Source organism: Poromitra crassiceps (genome assembly GCF_964638095.1).
Source record: "Poromitra crassiceps genome assembly, chromosome: 14".
Taxonomy (NCBI): domain Eukaryota; kingdom Metazoa; phylum Chordata; class Actinopteri; order Beryciformes; family Melamphaidae; genus Poromitra; species Poromitra crassiceps.
Genome location: NC_139633.1, coordinates 28,992,584 through 29,012,747, shown reverse-complemented (window position 1 = coordinate 29,012,747; position 20,164 = coordinate 28,992,584). Strand labels below are relative to the sequence as shown.

The window sequence follows — 20,164 nt, the reverse complement described above, 5'->3', positions numbered from 1 at the left end:
CCTGTTTTATCAATCCTTAGCAGGATCCAGCAGGAGAGAGCAGACTCCCCTGTACCCAGCTGTGTGTCCATGAAGAGTGACTGGTCTGTGCGTCACCCTATGAATTTCAAAGATGGACAGCAGCCTACTGAGCAAAGGTAAGAACTGAAAACAGATGAGTTTATTTGATTCTACTGAACAGGGGAAAGAAGTCATGATACTCTGTTGATTTAGTTTATTCTTTCAAAACATCACATCCAATAATCATAGCAGCATTTACAGCAGGGATGCACGATATTTAACGGGCCGATAAATTATCATCTGATATGGCCATTTTGCGTTATTATTTATTATAATGACATTTTAGCCGATAAATGAACGCAACCAGATCCAGATATCCTACCTAGCGATGTCCAATACTGGGAAGCAGGAGGACCCTCGCGTCCAAAATATTTTGAAGGTGGTGTGTGCTGCTTTGCAGAAATAGATCAAACCCAGCGTTTCAATCAAGCAGCCTGTTGGCTGACACACGGAGCAACTCCAGCTTCATTTGGAAAAACTGAAACTGCATGTTTGCTCACTCGCTCATTCACATCGACTATTTATAGAATAATAATAATCTGTCACGTTGGCTGTCTCTCTCTTGCTCCGCCTCCTCCCCCTGCCTCCTCCCACTCGCTTAGTACACAGCACTCTGGAGGGGAGGGGGACCGATTCGCCCCTGATACGATACGGTCTGGTATCAGAGGCGGGTCGTCGTAGGAGGGTCTCGGGAGCGCGCATAGCTCTGCAAATTGTGTTCATACATAACCTTGCGTCACCAGGGGAGAGAGTATGTGTTACTACAGGCAGGAAGACAGAAGAAGACCCGCCCCCGTCTTCCGGTGGCCTGTGCTGCAGTGTTCTCGTCCCCCCACAGAAATGCAACAGTAGGCAGTCGCTCCGAGCTAGAGAAAAAATAAGAAGCGTGGACATACCAAACAAAGCGTTTGTTTTTAGCTAACGCTAGTTACTCGTGTCGCCCATGTTGCAGAATATTATTCCTGGAGCACAGCACTTTGGTTTCCGACAGCACTTTGGTTTCCGGGTCTTCTGCCCATAGCCGGAAGACTTGGAGCGAGGCTTTTCCATCCTGGCTAGTTCATACAAACACCGCCACCCGGGTCCCCTCAGGGTAACTGCAGAGTTCCAAGGCATGTCTGAAAGGGGCTTCTGATTTGGTTAGGTCAGAGCTATGGAATAGTCTATTAAATCATGCATCTTTGCTCAACACATCTGCCTTTTGTCTTCTTTTGTTACCCCAGGTGTGCATAAAATACAGGTTAAGAACTTATTTCTTTAAATACAAAAATGTGAAATAATTACCGGTTATTGTATCAGTTATCGACCAGGGGGAGCAGATATTTATCGGTTATCGTATCCATATAGTGCATCCCTAATTTACAGTGTACTTCACTGTGTGTGTGTGTGTGTGTGTGTGTGTGTGTGTGTGTGTGTGTGTGTGTGTGTGTGTGTGTGTGTGTGTGTGTGTGTGCGTGTGTGTGTGTGTGTGTGTGTGTGACATTACATGACCTAATACTTCATGTGTTCTCCAGAGTCCACCAGGAGAGGTCAGAGGTTCCCAGTGGTCAGTCTGTCCAGGAGCTTCAAACAGACCTAGACTCCATATTTATGGTGTGTAAATGTACAACACATTTTACTGCAGCTACTCAAATACAAAACAAGTTATTACAACAGTGTGTTGTTGTTGTTGTTTCTCCACAAACCCTGTTCCATCAGGAGGTATTTTGCCTACTTCCTGGTCGTTATTGTAGATAATTTGTTCTTACCTAACTTCTTGCCTCGTAAAATGAAGATTGGTGTTTGATGATGTCTTCAAGCTGCACTCTTTAGACTAGTGGATCTGATGATATTACAGTATTATTTTTTGTCAGAATGTTTAATTCAAATATTATTGTGTTGCAGCTGCTTGAGGAGAACATTGTCACCTTTGTGAAGAAGGAGCTGAAGAGATTCCAGAGGGTTCTGAGTCCAGATTACTCAGAATGCTTAGAGAGCCAGAGGGAGGAGGAGGAGGCGGTGGACAGTGAGGAGGAAGAGCAGAGGAGGAGCAGCACAGAGGCTTTTCTAAACATCACACTGCTCTTCCTGAGGAGATTGAAGCAGGAGGAGCTGGCTGACTCTCTGTACAGCAGTAAGAGGCTTTAACAGCGTTAACATGATGGAGAGGGGAAGTGGGGCCTAAAAACAAATAAAGTTTGGTTCCTGTTGGTTGTCAGTTGAGGTGATGGGTAGGGATGGGAATCGAGAACCGGTTCTTGTTGAGAACCGGGTCCCAGTGGATCAATTCCTTGGAATCGTTAGCCAACGTCCTGAACGATTCCACAATCGATTCCATGTGCGATGACGTCACACGCTGCGACACTCACGCAACGCAGCCTTGTTTTGTTTAGACCGCAGCCACCATGGCGTCTAGGCAGAAGCAAAACGATGACCACAGTGCCACTTGCAATGCTTGCAAAACCTCTATTTCGTCAAAGGGGGGAAATACTAGCAATATGCAGAAACATTTGTCCACACAGCATGCAATAATTTTGGAGGAATGTCACGTTTCTGATGTGCCACGGAGTGACGATAACGTGGCTAACAGCAGCGCGGCTAACAGCAGCGCTCCTTCAGACCCTGTCTATTGTGTGTTTATTGTTTGTGCCATTTGTTTCATTGCGTAAACCAGATTTCACCAATACTCCATTTCCATCCATTTAATTTAGAGGATGATGACGTTCAGAGTCAGACTGGTTCAGAGGCTGGTAGTCGCTCTGGGTCAGAGGCTGCAGCGAGTACTTCTTGTGCACCTCTAGCCCCTCCATTCACCCAGGCAGGGAAGAGTAAAATGACGAGGCGAGGGTAAACGAATGTCACCGAGCAGTGACTAGTTTGTCTGACATGCCAGCTAAAGTAAAATGTCAAAGTTGCATGTTGTCATTCTAACCACTAGTTCTGTTTCATTCATTCCCACTATATATTTTCTATAGGGAGATGACAAAGATGCTCAACCCAAAATACAAACCCCCAAACAAAGCCAGTTTAACAGACACACTGATCCCTGCTTGGTATGGGATTGAAAAGAGCAATCTGATCTCAGAGCTGAATAAGAATACATAATTATAATGATAATAATATAAAAGAAAATTAATGTTAATAAACCCGTTTGTACTCTCCTTTTTTTTTCCTTGCCCAATGAGAATCGATAAGAGAATCGATAAGGAATCGGATCGATAAGCAGAATCGAAAATGGAATCGGAATCGCTAAAATCTTATCAATTCCCATCCCTAGTGATGGGTCGGTAGGGAATTTATTTTATTTTTTATTTTATTTTTTTCCAGTGGCAGCAAGGGATAGATAGGAAATATATATATATATTTTTTTTCCTTAAAATTACACCAGCGATGGATACTTTTTTCATAACATAGCCTACATGTACTCTACCACTGTGCTCTACACACGTTTTTATATGAACAAAATATTTAAGTCAATATGAATGCTGCAATGTTATTAAAACGTGCTGATTTTAAATACTTTGAGCCGTCGAGGGCACAGGTTCTAGCTCTGCCGTGCACTTCAGTGCTAAATACCTGAATTGAAATAAAGCCATGACGCCACTGACGAGCGAACCATATTTCCATCAGTCTTTTGTGTTGCTGCCTTCGGCTCTGATGAAATAAAATCGATCTCCTTGTTCAGCTTTAACATGACGGTGGTTTTCAATTGTTTTGAGAGAGAAAAAGTCAGCTCCTCGGGAAGCCCTTTGATTTGTGTGTAACGTCAGCTCCGCTAGGCCGGAGGCAGGGGTTTAGCGAAGCTGCGGTCTTGCCTGGTGAGTTGCCACCGGGGAAGTGGCTTCACTTCTCCCCGTAGCGTGACTCCCGTCCCCCGCGCAGTGCATGCATGTGCGTTTCAGTAACAACAAAGTGATATCCATTCTCCTGGCCGATTGTCACATTTGCCCATGTACACTGTGGTGTAGGTCATTTAGAGGCACCAGTATTCCAGTTGAAAAGTTCCGTGTATGGATTTAATTTTAACATTATATGTTATAGCCTACTTGGGCTATGGGCAGAGGGCAGATATGCGGTTGCTATGACGACCAGGTGTGGGCGGAGGTGAGTAAACTTGCTATGGAAACAGAGTCTATATCAAGTAGAGACGAGTAAGACCAGGTCGAGTAGAGCTGTACTGTGCTGTTATATGTGGTGGAAATGAGCCACAAGCTGCTGAGTGGGGGTCGACACCACATCGCTGGCGATATCCGTCCATTTGTCAGCTCTGTCCACTTTGCCGGCTGCTAATACGAATATACAAGGGCACTGTTTAACTTCCTGAAGCACGTTTTCAAATTATTTTAACCCCAATCTCACAATTTTGGTTGGCACGCTAGTGCTGCATAGGCAGAGAAGCGACACAAAGCACATGTCTGTCATGCTCCCTGCAATTTTCATTTTAAAGTATCCGTAGCGAAAAGCACCTTCGCACAGTGGCAAACCCCGGCCCTTAGCGCCACCGTCAAATCAACATGCTCATAAAATAAATTTGGGTCACACGTAAATTGACATGGTCGGTCGAAAACCGGAACCGAACACATTTTTTTTAGGCCTGGTGGGATAATGGGAGATATATGATATAGCTAAATGTAGACATTTCTCATGAAAGATCGATTCAATTCCAGATTGCAAAGTAATATGCACAATCCTCATGAATCATCAGCTAAAATCATTGATTTATTGGGTGTATAATGCTGCACACAGTATTATTTAAGAACAAATGCCACCACAGATGCATTTCACATTGGGTAGCACACACAGTCAGGACCTGTTTGTCCACCAGTGATGAGCAGAATAGATGCCATGGGGTTAGGAAAAGTATGCATTCACAGATTAATATTTAAACTTCTCATATTTACAGCAACATCCACTGATTGATGTAATTTGTACTTTCAGAAACTCTTGCTGCAGTGTGCCAACGTAATCACAAATCCAGTCTGAAGGAGAAGTTCCAGTGTCTGTTTGAGGGGATTGCTAAAGCAGGAAACCCAACAATTCTGAATCAGACGTACACAGAGCATTACCTCACAGAGGGAGGGAGTGGAGAGGTCAATGATGAACATGAGGTCAGACAGATTGAAGCAGCATCCAGGAAACCAGTGAGACCGGAAACAAGAATCAAAAGTGAAGACATCTTTAAACCCTTAACTGGAAGAGATGAACCAACCAGAACATTGATGACAAAGGGAGTGGCTGGCATTGGGAAAACAGTCTTAACGCAGAAGTTCACTCTGGACTGGGCTGAAGACAAAGCCAACCAGGATATACAGTTCACATTTCCATTCACTTTCCGACAGCTGAATCTGCTGAAAGGGAAAAAGTACAGTTTGGTGAAACTTATTCATCACTTCTTTCCTGAGACCAAAGGAATCTTCAGATTTGACAAGTTGCAAGTTGTGTTCATCTTTGACGGTCTGGATGAGTGTCGACTTCCTCTGGACTTCCAGAACAACAGGATTGTGACTGATGTTACAGAGTCAACCTCAGTGGACGTGCTGCTGACAAACCTCATCAAGGGGAAACTGCTTCCCACTGCTCGCCTCTGGATGACCACACGACCGGCAGCAGCCAAGCAGGTCCCTCCTGAGTGCATTGACATGGTAACAGAGGTAAGAGGCTTCACTGACTCACAGAAGGATGAGTACTTCAGGAAGAGATTCATAGATAAGGAGCAGGCCAGCAGAATCATCTCCCACATCAAGACTTCACGAACCCTCCACATCATGTGCCACATACCAGTGTTTTGTTGGATCACTGCTACAGTTCTGGAGCTTGTGTTGAAAACCAGAGAGAGAACAGACATGCCCAAGACCCTGACTGAGATGTACATCCACTTCCTGCTGGTTCAGTCCAAACAGGCGGATGTCAAGTATCATGGGAGAGCTGACAAAGATCCAATGTGGAATACAGAGAGCAGGGAGATGATTCTCTCTCTGGGAAAACTGGCATTTGAGCAGCTAGAGAGAGGCAACCTGATCTTCTATGAAGCTGACCTGACAAAGTGTGGCATTGATATCAGAGCAGCCGCAGTGTACTCAGGAGTGTTCACACAGATCTTTAAAGAGGAGCGTGGGCTGAACGAGGACACAGTGTTCTGCTTTGTCCATCTGAGCATTCAGGAGTTTCTGGCTGCAGTTTATGTCTTCCTGTCCTTCATCAACAGTGGTGTCAATCTACTGTCAGAAAGTCAATCAACATCCTGGTGGTCTACACTATCAAGAGACAACTCTAAACTAACACACCTCTACCAGAGTGCTGTGCACAAGGCCTTACAGAGTCCAAATGGACACCTGGACTTGTTCCTCCGCTTCCTCCTGGGTCTTTCACTAGAGAACAATCGGACTCTCCTAAGAGGCCTGCTGACACAGACAGGAAGTAAGTCCGAGACCAATCAGAAAACAGTCCAGTACATCAAGGAGAAGATCAAGAAGAATCCCTCTCCAGAGAAAAGCATAAATCTGTTCCACTGTCTGAATGAGCTGAATGACCGTTCTCTAGTGGAGGAAATCCAACAGCATCTGAGTTCAGGAAGTCTCTCCACAGCCAGACTCTCCGCTGCTCAGTGGTCAGCTTTGGTCTTCATCTTACTGTCATCAGAAGAAGAGCTCGATGTGTTTGAGCTGAAGAAATACTCTGCTTCAGAGGAGGCTCTTCTGAGGCTGCTGCCGCTGGTCAAAGCCTCCAATAAATCTCTGTAGGTGCATGCATAATTTGATGTCTTCAATATGAAATGCAATATACAGAAAAACTATTTTCAAACTTCTTGTTCATGGCAAATTCTTCTCCAGGCTGAGTGGCTGTAAGCTGTCAGAGAAAAGCTGTGAAGCTCTGGCCTCAGTTCTTAGCTCCCAGTCCTCTAGTCTGAGAGAGCTGGACCTGAGTAACAACGACTTGCAAGATACAGCAGTGAAGCTGCTCTCTGCTGGACTGGAGAGTCCACACTGTAGACTGGAGAGTCTCAGGTCAGTATCCCTTAAGCCCATGGTACACCAATCAAACATTCTCCAACAAACACAGACAAACAGATGTTTGTTTGGTGTGCCATTGCTGTTTGTCATTGTTTGGAGATGTTTGGTCAGATTCGACATGGAGAGGTCTTCACGGGTCTACTCGGACCCTAGGACCCGACCCGAGACCTGTACGGGTCCGGGTCCATATTTATTATGGTCAATTAGGGTCCGGGTCCGGTCCGATTCTATCACCACGGGTCCCAGGTCGGTTTATCATTATGTGTAATACCCGAGTGAATCCAAGAAGACCCGTGATCAGCACTGAGAATCACGGGTCGACGAGAAACATATGAAAACACAGTGCGCGCCGCATGTGAGTCTTTGTTGTCACAAACTGCAAGTAAATCCATAGCGAGAATAACTAGCAAGAGGGTTCCCTCTTCAACGAAAATGATTTCCTTATTTGCCTGAGGCGCATTTGTGCGCACGCGCACACATATTTCGCACTACACACATACTTACTAATTTACTTTAAAAATCACTGTTTCCTGTAACTTATTATTTATTTAAGTATTATTTATTGTTAACTTTTATTAACTTATTATTATTTCATCACGTGGTGAGTACACAAGTCACAACATATACATGTGAGTGTTTCTGGTGCTGTTAGAATGTGTATTTTGGGTGACTGAATGGCGGTGCCATAGACTGCCATTGTAGTGCTATCTAACTAATGTTTGCAGTGAGGACTGAGGAGTGAAACGTGCTTTCTAATGCATGCACAGTGAAGTGAAGATGTTGGCGTATCTCTTTAACGTTAGCCATGGCTTTTCAATCAGCAAGAAGGATAACAGAAAACATGGATTTATTTTTTATTAGCATTACAATCTTTATTGGTAAGGATCATTGAATGGATTATGCATTACGTCACGGTCAGGCAGTGTCTGTACTGCAGTGTCTGGCATGAGCAACCAGGGGAGAACACATTAAAGTCCCTGGAAACCAAAATCCACAAAAACGTTCTAACTATGTTATTTAGGGTCTTATGTTAGTAATTTTGTGCCTCCGAAATTATTATACTTTACTTTCAACCCAAAGCCTTAAAATCGCCACTTTTCTACAAGATTCTAAAAAGTACTTCCTCATTGAAGACAGCAGTGCGCGAGGTGCTAAAACGCAGGAGCTTATGACGTCATAAGCTCTATATAACCTTTGTACACGCGCGCAATCCGCACCCACCTATGGCAAGTCCGTTCTTTGCCCCCAGTGACAGCGCTCCCTCGCTGTCCGTCTCCCTCCCACACTGTGCTTGTGTGCCGTCTGCCAAGCGCTATGCTTGTGAGATTAGCAAGGTGTCGGGTTTCAGGCCATGTGCCTCTCTCTCTCTCTCTCTCTCTCTCTCTCTCTCTCTCTCTCTCTCTCTCTAGTCCCGAGAGAGAGAGAGAGAGACAGAGCCGCGGAGCAACGCGCGAACACACACACACACACACACACACACACACACACACACACACACGGTGTGTGCACTCATCTCTCTTTCTTTCTTTCTCCGTTTCCCTCCCCCCTCTCTCTCGCGCTCTCCGAGAGACAGAAATTTCCCTGCTGTAGATGGGACACGCCCACACATTCCGCGGGAGAAAATACACTCTAAAAAATAATGAAATCTCATGAGTTTTGCCATGGCTGTCAAACCTAAATTTATATACTTTGCGACGTTCATCATCGTTCAAATTTGGCTGGTGGCTTATTAACATAGGGTCCTGTGATGTGATTAACTCAAAATGCTAAATAATAAAGAAATATTTCTGGTTTCCAGGGACTTTAACGTTAGGAAAGCAGATGCACAAAGTTTCATTTATACAACTTGTAATAGCAATTAGCGAGCAACTTTGATGTTGGCACCGCTAGTCTCTTCCTCAGTATTTCTTGGTTCTGTACGGGTCCGGTATGCTTGGTTCTATACGGGTCCAGGTCTGACATTTATCGGTTCTGTCCGGGTCTCGGTCTCAGGTTTCTAATAATAGACGGGTCCAATCCGTGTTCGGGCACAAGTTTCCCAGGTCCATTAGGGTCTGGGTCTGTCATTTTGGACCTGTGAAGACCTGTAAACCTTTAGCCCATAGCACACCAATCAAACATTCCCCAACAACTGCCAACAACAATGTTTGTTAAGAATGTTATCCTGCTTTACATACAGATTACTATGGACAGACAAACACCTGTGGATGATTTTCTTTGTCCATGTATTTTTAAAACCAGGTGTGAGACAAACATTTAGCCCTTCATAGCCCTTGTGAATGACTTTCCATGAGGGCATTTCATTCTTTCCTCTCTGTGCTGCCTCAGTTGTTGAAACCTGAAAAAGCAGAAAGGACTTCTAATATTCTGTCAGACAGTGAGTAGGGAACTCTCAAACTGGAGCAAATAACCACAGAGCTGACTAGCCAACTGTATGTGGCAGTAACCGTTTGCTAGAGTTTGACGGCATTATCACAACTCATTTCACAGTAGGTTACTAATCAAATTTAACATGTCTTGATTTGTGTGTGTGTGTGTGTGTGTGTGTGTGTGTGTGTGTGTGTCTGTCTGTCTGTCTGTCTGTCTGTCTGTCTGTCTGTCTGTCTGTGTGTGCAGTTTGTCAGGCTGTCAGCTCACAGAGGAAGGCTGTGCTTCTCTGGCCTCAGCTCTGAGCTCGAACCCCTCCCATCTGAGAGAGCTGGACCTGAGCTACAATCATCCAGGAGGCCCAGGAGTGGAGCTGCTCTCTGCTGGACTGGAGGATCCACACTGGAGACTGGACTCTCTCAGGTATATATTTAAAAAGCATCACCCTCCCCTATTTCCTCCAGTGACCCCTTCCATATTATCGTTATCGTTATTTAGGGAAGGGGCCACTGGAGGAAAATAGGGGAGGGTAATCTTGTTTTAAATTTAGTTTGAGGGAGGGTACACTCTCTTTAATTTGAGTCCAGGGGAGGGGTATACAATTTTGATTAGATAAAAATATATAAACTTTTTGTTTGTGTGTAATGTTTGCTTTTCGGACTTCAACAACTACTGAGTTGCTTCATTTACACCCCTCCTGTCCAAACTGTTTGGTATGTCCCGGTGCATTGTTTCTCTTTGGCGGTCTTATCTGTCGATCTTTGTGCTTGGCCTATCCAGACAGTAGGCGTGTACAATATCTGGCGAATCAGTGGCGCTTTTCTGGTGATTCCACGGCTGCTGGGCTCTGTTTGCCTCGACGGAGGGCTGGGGTCTTGTACGCACCGCTGGGGTAACCTATACGTTCATACCAGCGAGGCTGCGACAGGCTGGTGTGCTGTTGCTGCTTTCTTTCGGGAGCGCGAGCCCCAGTGTTGAGGAGGTGTCTTTCGTAAACGAGTGGCCGACCACAAACGTGTGTGATATGCTGCATGGCGGACCACCCGTGCAAGGGGCTTCTTGAGCGTGCGTGAGCACTGTGTGCGCAGTGGGGGGGATCCGAGCAGGGGATCGGCTGTGTAGCTGCTAGTGAGCCACTGCCTTGGCTGGTTATGGTTTATTTCGTCATTGTGATACATTAGTTTGATTTGATTGTATAACTTACTGTGTAAGACCACCATCCTGCGGGAGCACGTAATTATTGTTGCTGCTGCTATCATGACGTGGTGATATGTAACAAGTGTCAACCAACCTGTGCTGTGATGCTATGAGCTGTTTTAATTAAAACATATATATATATTTTTGTCGATAATAAAGATTCCTATTTTAATATTAAGCTGCTTCTTGGTGTGTGTGCCTTAACGGCGTTGGAGCCTGTGGCTGTGGTCTCTAGGTGCCACAATATGGAAGTACATTTCCAGCACGAAAAGTCGAGCAAACAAACAGACATGGCATCACAAAATATATATGGGCTCTATCGTGGCGGCTCACTCAGGAAATCACAGTACAACCGAGTTAGCTCACTCATCTCCTAAATTACGTTAAGTCTGCAAGGGATATTTATACCACCAGGATGACATATATGTTTCACATAGGGTTGTGTTTTGATTTCGAGATTTTATTTTGTCCAATATTGAAATGTTCTACAATTGCATGTTGTGTTAACATTATTTCTATCTACCTTTCTATCTATTTAGGCTAATTTGGATGCTATTTGTTATCGAAATGTAGCTCAATGCATCCTGGGAGATTTTACATGTGTGGCTTTGTGCCTGTCTGCTGTGGGAGTGAGAGAGAGAGAGGGGGGACAGAGAGTGGAGAGTCCGCCACAATAATAGAACCGGCTAACTTTTTTCCATCAGTCATTGACTGCTAGCCTATTTAAACACAAATATTGATATACACAGACTGAAGATGGTTTCACAAGCAAAAATAGCAGAATGTAGCGACCGGAGGAGGCGGTCGCTCTGATTGGTGACAGTTCTGCTCTAAGAAGCGCAAAGGATTATGGGAGTTCATGTTCTTGTGGGAAGCTTGTTACTGTACAGTTAAAAACGTGGTTTAGTGATGTTGTGCTCATGTTTTGATTGCATTATGTGGTAATGGCAATGTTTGTGGGGCCAGGATAATGTTTAGTTTTACTATCAATGTAGCCACCACGACTGAGACTGATCACCTCTGGCCGGAGTTTCTGCAAATGTTTGGTTAAAAGTAAGATATCTGTGTCAGTCCGCATTCTTCCACGCAAGCTCGCCACAATATTGTTTGGGGAGGGTCAATCATATTTTTCAAATCACTTGGGGAGGGTCAAGGAAAAATATATTTTGATCAGGGAAGGGGCACAGCTTTTTATTTCAGAGCACACCAAATCCCTCCAGTGACCCCCCTTTCTAAATAACGAACGGTCCCTTATATGGAAAACCCTTCATAGGGAAGGTTTTGTTTCTGTCATCAAATAAAATTTTCTCGTCTGACTTTGTTTGCCCCACAGTGTGGACCATGGTGGAGTCCAGTGTTTGAAACCAAGAGTGAGGAAGTTAAAGTGTAAGTGTGTATCTCCTTAATAAATGCACGACCGTCTGTCTGTATGTTCTCTGTTTATCACACATCTTGAGAACTGTTCGTCCGATCGACTTCAAAGCTGTCGAGCGCGTTTCTGGGACCCTCAGAAAATGCAGTGTTGAATCGTGCAAATTGGACATATGACATTCAATATTAATACTTTTAGACACAATGTTTGCTGGCGGGGCTTAAAAATATATGTGAAATTTGTGGACCTATAGGAGGTACGTCTGTGCATGGATTTTATTTTCTCCAGCGGATATCTTAAGGCTGCAACACACCACCAAAACTTCAAAAGACTAGCGGCAAAGAATGCCGACTGTTGTATCACCTCACGTCTCCTGTGTTGCGGCCAAAGATGTTCACTGCACGCTAGCTCGTTGCTACACGCTGAAAACGGCAAATTGCGATGAGCCGCTAAGCGCCGCCCATCGCAATCCCACTATGGAGACCTGCGGCGCCAGACTCCTCTGATGGAAGGGAGACGAGGCTGGCCAGCGAGACTAGTATCACAGATACTCCAGTGTATTTTGTCATTTTTAAGACTAGACTCTCTCTCCCTTTGTCCACTTTGACACTTCTTGTCTTTTTCTCCCCATCTCCATCCACCCCCTCATCTCCTCTCTTCCTCCTTCCTCTCCTCTCTTTCCTCTCCTTCTTCATCACTCCTCTCCTTTTCATCCGAAAACCTTGAAGGCCCTCCGTACATACCACCCACCCACCCAGCCTCCACTTAGCCAAATTGCTCGTTTGGTGATTAATTGGTCACATCAGAGCACTAGGTCCACCCACCCACTTAGCCATCTCAACTGTCTGATGACGTCACTGATGACATCACTGAGGCCCACCCACTTAGCCATCACAACTGTCTGATGACATCACATCAGATCTCTAGGTCCGCCCACCCACTTAGCCATCACAACTGTCTGATGACATCACTCCTCTTCTCTCTTCTTGATTTTGGCTGGGTTTAATCCATCAACCCAATGGGAAAAAATGGTACAACGCCCACCTGCCGGACGTCAGTTGGACGTCCACACTCCAAATTTTATTGTAGATATTTCATGTGTTGCTGGGTTCTGCCCTGGTCTGCTGATTAGCCACAGTGTTCACCGGTGTGTATTTTGTTGACAAATAACTTTATTTTGGGCAAAAAATCCAAAAAAATGAGCTGTTGGTAAAAACGGGCGATGACAGATGAGTGACGTATGATATTCAGATAATACATTACAGTGTGTTACAGCAAATAGCTGGCGTTAGCTCCTCTGGCATTAGCTAGCTGTTAGCCCATTGGCTACATTTGCTAACTAAAGCACCTTTTACACAGCCTGTGAAAGCCATGATCGTTGTGGGATTATTACGCCTCGCCTCCTGTGTAAAAGTGATAAATGTGGAGTGGAGGATCATTTTGTTCCACCTTTTGTTCTGTGACCAGAGGTAGTATCATTTTGTTCCACCTTTTGTTCTGTGACCAGAGGTAGTATCATTTTGTTCCACCTTTTGTTCTGTGACCAGAGGTAGTATCATTTTGTTCCACCTTTTGTTCCGTGACCAGAGGTAGTATCAGCGCCCAATCAACATCTGTCTAAAAGGCTAAGCCGCAGGAAGACAGGAATCTGCTTATTTATTTAAAGAAAGTGACAGGAGGACTGAGGGAAAACCACCTCCAGATGGAAGTTCTACTATCAGAAATAAGTTAACCAAAGCAATAAGCATATCTGCAGTCTGTCTCGCCTGTTGTGCGTTTCCTTATGAAAAACAACTAACATTATAGTATTCACAGTGTGCTCTTAGTAGCCTATATCCCAACTGTGTGGTGAATATTCACTCGAGCAGCTGTACGCCTCGCGTCACCCACCGTGCCTGAGACGAGTTCTGCTCTTCTGAAAGTGACATAACCAGACAGTCAAACTTTTAAAAGGAGAAACCAAGTGGTCTATATTGACATCGATACCGACAACGTTATTAAAAGCAGACTGCAGCTGTTTGACACGCGGGCGTCCAGTCAACACACTTTCAGAACAGACTTAATTAGGCTACTTCACAACATGGGAATATGCTTTACAAAAAACTGGAACCAAAGGGAGGAAAGCCTTGTGTTACCTGTATGCATTGCTGCCTCTGTGATCCATAAAGTCGATCAGATGAATATTGAAAGTTGCTCGTTAAATAGACTCCTCGGACATAATAAACTTAACGACCTGATCTGTCAGAGGACCTATCGCTGTTATTTTCCCAATATGCCCGCCCACAGCAGCTTGCAAAAGTGTTTTTTCTTTTTTCTTTCTTCTTGTTTGTGTGCATTTGATAAATCCCTCTGTAAGTCATAGGTGAGGATATTCACTCTGATCACCCACAATATGTTCATTCCCCTCAGCAGCAGGTATATAATATAGGCTAGTTCACATCTCCATGGCAACGATAGAACGTCATGCTGAAATGCTAGTCACGTTGTCTAAAAGCACGTTGTCTAAAAGCAAAAGAAATATGGCTGGGCTGCTTGGTTCTGTGTCAAAGGGCAGAGGCAGCCTAATGGTGGATCCTCTTTACACATATTATATTCCAGGCTCTCTGTGTAAACGAGGCTTAAGTTCACCAGGCTCAAAATGGTGCGATAATAACTTTTAACCGGTTTGAGTCACGCTCTTTCCATAAAGCCCATCAGCTTTCATATCTGTTGGCCGGTTTGTTGACAATAAGCAATGTTTTGGCTTCTCAAATAATGTTTTTCACTGAGATATGACCAGAAAGAGTATGGCCGCTCACTTCCATTGTATTGCAGACAAAGAGTTTACTGAAGACAAGATAGATAAGAAGACACTGTTCTGCTTCTTTTACAACAGCGCCTCCAGTCATTATGTTGCAGTGGAACAAACTATTAGGCTTTGGTTCTTATCAATGTAAGCTCTTTGTTACAGTGCGTGCACATGTACGTTTTCATAGAACATCAACGTGAAACAGGGAGGAGGAACTGACAGGAGGGGAATGAATGAATGAATGAATGAAAACTTTATTTAACAGATTGCAGATTGGGTACAATACAGTACGGCTCAATACACACAATTGTCAAGGGGATGCAGACCAGGGAAAGACGTTTGTCTTGTTTACATCAGGGTCCCCCATTTTCAATTCATAGTGTAGCTTTAAAACCCCCATCAGTAACTTTTTCACCTTAATATAACAGCTTTTTAGTCATTGAAGATGGTCCAGTGTATTCTAAGAGGGAGAACGTCACCTCTATTGGTCACACAGCACCCTCCAAAGGCCTCTCCTGGCACTAAGCATTTTGTGCCTGCGTCAATACCGATACTATTGCACCTAGAGGGCGCAGTTTCCCCAATAGCAAAACTTGGAAAGGTTGCTGAATGGGGCTTTAAGCACCACAGACACACTGTCAACCCCTATAGGAATATTATAGGGATATTAACACACTGAGGCCACTGATACACTGTCAACTCCTATAGGAATATTATAGGTATATTAACACCCTCAGGTCACTGATACACTGTCAACTCCTATAGGAATATTATAGGGATATTAACACCCTCAGGTCACAGACACACTGTCAACTCCTATAGGAATATTATAGGGATATTAACACCCTCAGGTCCCTCAGGTGTGTGTGTGTGTGTGTGTGGGGCGGGGGGGGTGAAGTGTGTGTGTGTGGGGGAGTGAGGTGTCTGTGTGTGCGTTTTCACACCGGCCTTGAAAATATACGGAAAATGTGATCCGCACCTCCGATGTGAAAGTTGTGAAAGCGGGTTGGTGGATAATTGTGTTCCGCCTTTCGTTCTGCCAGTGGACCTAGTCTCAGCGCCGGATTACCCTCAACCCGTCGCCACCTGAAAGCATAGGAGTGGCAACACGGAACGGTGTGAATGGTCAGCTCATTCATAAAATAAATACAGGGGAAACCACCTCATGCAGCAAGAAAGGCATACGTGAAAGTAAAAAAACAGTAGCCTATACAATCATGACTGCAGGGGCGCCAGAAGGAATGCTCCGTGCCTTATGAGTAAGTACAGTAGGTTAGGCTCTATGCTCAAACGATGTTGTTGACATTAGTAGGTAAAATTAACGTATATAGTAATAAGCTTCAGAGGACGTATCTCAGGCGTGCATAGCTGTATGTGGCGAGTTGGTCTGAGCATATTCCCTCTGGAAACCAGCTCCAGAACTGCAATCTGTCTAGCTAGCCAGTTGTGCATTCCCTTACAAAAACTACTAACGTTATAATAGTCTATTCATGTGCATTTATAGCCTATACTATTCCCCCGACGAACGTTATGCAGACTGCAGCTGTTTGATATGCGGGCGTCGTCTTTCAGAACGGAGTACGGACGCTAATTAGGCTACTTAATGGGAATAATTTGCTTTACACAAAACTGGAACCAAAAGATGAGAATTAGCCTTGTACCTAATAGGCTACATGATGGTGCATCCATAAAGTCGATCAGATGGATATTGAAAGCCGTGTTACCATGCTGCATGTGGACAACACTTTTGTGTTTTATCCTTTGATCTTGTTGTTGAATGAATTCGTTCATCATACAGTAGGCTACACTAACCTGTGAAAATATTAATTTGGGCTACTAGAGGAGCTGGGTGGAAATGCCTCGCTCATTTCAATCCGGGAGCGGTGGCTGTCACCTGAAAGCACACCCCAGGACGGGAATGTGGCGGTGCTGCTTGGCTCTGTGTGAAAACAATTTCTGTGGCGAGGCTGCGGCGTTGCGGGCCTTCTGAATGGCAATATTGAGCGATCTGTGTGTGAAAGTGGCTTGTGTGTGTCAGGGGGTGAGGTGTCTGTGCATGTGTGTGGGGGGGAGGTGTCTGTGTGTGTGTGTGTGTGTGTGGGGGGGGGGGGGGGGGGGTGAGGTGTCTGTGCATGTGTGTGGGGGTGAGGTGTGTGTGTGTGTGGGGGGGGTGAGTTGTCTGTGTGTGTGGGGGGGTGAGGTGTCTGTGTGTGGGGGGTGAGGTGGTGAGGTGTCTGTGTGTGTGGGGGGTGAGGTGTCTGTGTGTGGGGGGGGAGGTGAGGTGTCTGTGTGTGTGGGGGGTGAGGTGTGTGTGTGTGTGGGGGGGTGAGGTGTCTGTGTGTGGGGGGGGTGAGGTGTGTGTGTGGGGGGGGGGGGTGAGGTGTCTGTGTGTGTGGGGGGTGAGGTGTGTGTGTGTGTGGGGGGTGAGGTGTGTGTGTGTGGGGGGGGGTGAGGTGTATGTGTGTGTGGGGGGGGGGGGTGAGGTGTCTGTGTGTGTGGGGTGGGGGGTGAGGTGTCTGTGTGTGTGGGGTGGGGGGTGAGGTGTCTGTGTGTGTGGGGGGTGAGGTGTGTGTGTGTTAGAGAGCTGCAAACCCGAGGGTACCCTCGCGGGCCCCTCGGGCCTGCCAATACGGGCCAAGGCCGGGCTCGTTTTTTCTTTTTTTTTAATTAATAGGTCCGGGCCGGGCCGGGGTCGGGCCGTTTTTCAATAATTAAATAAAATAACGTTGTATTACTCGCTTGATTTTACACAGCAGAGCAGTCAGACAAAGAGGAGGAGCGCACACTGCACAGTCAGACACTCGCCCAGCCACACACACACAGACACACACACCCTCACCGTGACGTTAGTCAACCTGTTCAAAACGAACCCATCTACCATACATTGTGAGGACACTAATGTGACGTTATTCAATGCAGCTAAACGGTAAGTCTGCTGTTTTAATTTCGATATGCTTGAGTGACATAATGTTTCAGTTTGTGGGCATTGTTGCTGTTGGCAATTAAACGATCTAACGTTCTCTTTCTCGAGACAATATGTGTGGATTTTGATAGGCCACGGTAGCGTGTGTGAGAGGGGGAGAGAGAGACAGAGAGAAAGCTGCAGTGTTTGTCTATAGGCAACACAGTCTAGCAACGTTTTGGACCAACGAGTTCAGCGGCGCGGCAGCATGCACAGAGAGGGAGAGAGAGATGTGTCGTCATATCGTGATATTGATGTCGGGCCTCGCAACGGGCTCGGGCCAATTAATTTCATGACTCATCCAGGCCGGGTCGGGCACGGGCCTGCATGTCACGGGCCGGGGAGGGCTCGGGCCGAGATTTCAGGCCCGCGCAGCTCTGTAGTGTGTGTGTGTGTGGGGGGGGGGTGAGGTCTGTGTGTGTGGGGGGGGGGGGTGAGGTGTGTGTGTGTGTGTGTGTCGGGGGTGAGGTGGTGAGGTGTCTGTGTGTGTGGGGGGTGAGGTGTGTGTGTGTGTGGGGGGGTGAGGTGTATGTGTGTGTGGGGGGTGGGTGAGGTGTCTGTGTGTGGGGGGGGGGGGTGAGGTGTCTGTGTGTGTGTGTGTGTGGGGGGGGGTGAGGTGTCTGTGTGTGGGGGGGGTGAGGTGTCTGCGTGTGTGGGGGGGGGTGAGGTGTGTGTGTGTGGGGGGTGAGGTGTGTGTGTGTGTGGGGGGGTGAGGTGTCTGTGTGTGTGTGGGGGTGTGTGTGTGTGGGGTTCAAAGACTGCTGTTGACTTCTCGGGCTCTTCCTAATTGTGAATGGGGCAAATCAAACATGTCTGATATTTAAAACTCTGTAGGCGATGGAATCTTGAGCAGAGCGCGTCACCAACCGGAGCGGGCAGGGGGGAGTCTCACAGAAAATAGTAAAATAGCAACGTTGGGCTGCATACAACACTCCAAAACACACACACACACACACACACACACACACACACACACACACACACACAGCTCTCCATACACACTCCAAAACACGAGATCTCCGCCCAACACTTCTCTCCACTCCATATTAACGCACAAGTCTCACTGTGAAGTTGCTGATGCATTCGGACGCACTTTTAACGAGGACTTGCTGAGGGAAGTCATCCCTGGTGTTATTTGGTGTTTTGTGCGTGCGTGTGCTTCCTACTCATGAGAAAAGGCAGATTGAAGTTGAAGTGAGAAGTGAGTTTGGACTTGAAGCAGAATGTTCAGTCCTGCTGTGAATGAAGATGATGGCTGATAGAATGTGTCACCATGAAAGTGTGAAGAAAGTAAAGGTCAAAGTGTTCATAAATCAACAAAGAATAAACAGCTCTATTAGAATCAAAATAGTTTCTGTATTGAGTCTTGTTCTCTCATCAGATGCCTGTGAACTCACACTGGACCCAAACACAGCACACAGAGAGCTCCTCCTGTCTAGAGGCAACAGAAAGGTGACGATGGTGAAAGAGGAGCAGCCATATCCTGATCACCCAGAGAGATTTGACACCACATGGCCTCAGCTGCTGTGTAGAGATGGTCTGACTGGTCGCTGTTACTGGGAGGTGGAGAGGAAAGGAGGGGTTAATATAGGAGTGACTTACAGAGGAATCAGCAGGAAAGGAGCGGGTAATGACTGTAGACTTGGAAGGAATGAGAAGTCCTGGAGTCTGTGCTGCTCTGATAACAGGTACACTGCCCGGCACCATAACAGACCCACAGTCATACCTCTCCCCTCCTCCTCTGTCTCTAACAGAGTCGCAGTGTATCTTGACTGGCCTGCTGGCTCGCTGTCCTTCTACACAGTTTCCTCTGACAAACTGATTCATCTCCACACGTTCAACTCCACCTTCACTGAACCTCTGTACCCTGGGTTTAGTGGCTGGTATGAAGGTGACTCAGTGTCTCTGTGTCAGATAGCGGAGTGAGAGAGAAACACTGTGACCAAACACAGCTGCTGACATGATGCTTCACTCTGTACAGGATCAAACACACACACACACACACACACACACACAGAGTTATTGTTCCCCTGAGAGTCTGTTGTTGATGATTGACAGGTTAAAATCTCTTTCTTTTCGACCTTTGTTATGTTTGTATTTTATTCATGTCACCAAACTAAACATCTCTCATGTTTCCAACAATTTAAAGGAGGACTTACCTCCAAAACACTTTTTTTCAGCTTTTAACCAATATATATGACTTTGGGGGTGATGTGTGAAGAATTCTGGTCAGAATTTCCACATTTGACACCAAACTGTTGCCATTTTACCATTTGTATCATTTTTCAGCAGCATATCTGGCATAAGCGCCCTCTTAGGGTCCAACACTGCTTTTTTTTTCTCTCAAATGAATGGGAGATTTGGTACAACCTGACGTCAGGTTGTCCCCAAAGACTATGGGATTTCAAGATAATTACTCCCCTACCCCC

At 45.8% G+C, this 20,164-nt stretch overlaps 1 protein-coding gene across 1 annotated transcript; it reads left to right on the top strand.

The window, feature by feature from the left end:
• Positions 1-1,584: 1,584 nt before the first annotated feature.
• Positions 1,585-19,868, top strand: LOC310789479 (NLR family CARD domain-containing protein 3-like). Its single transcript, XM_083651125.1, has 7 exons — positions 1,585-1,653; positions 1,945-2,173; positions 4,978-6,775; positions 6,870-7,043; positions 9,666-9,839; positions 11,947-11,999; positions 19,117-19,868. Exons 1-7 carry the CDS (start codon positions 1,651-1,653, stop codon positions 19,659-19,661), a joined length of 2,976 nt encoding a protein of 991 aa, XP_083507251.1. The 5' UTR covers positions 1,585-1,650; the 3' UTR covers positions 19,662-19,868.
• The last annotated feature ends 296 nt before the right edge of the window (positions 19,869-20,164 follow it).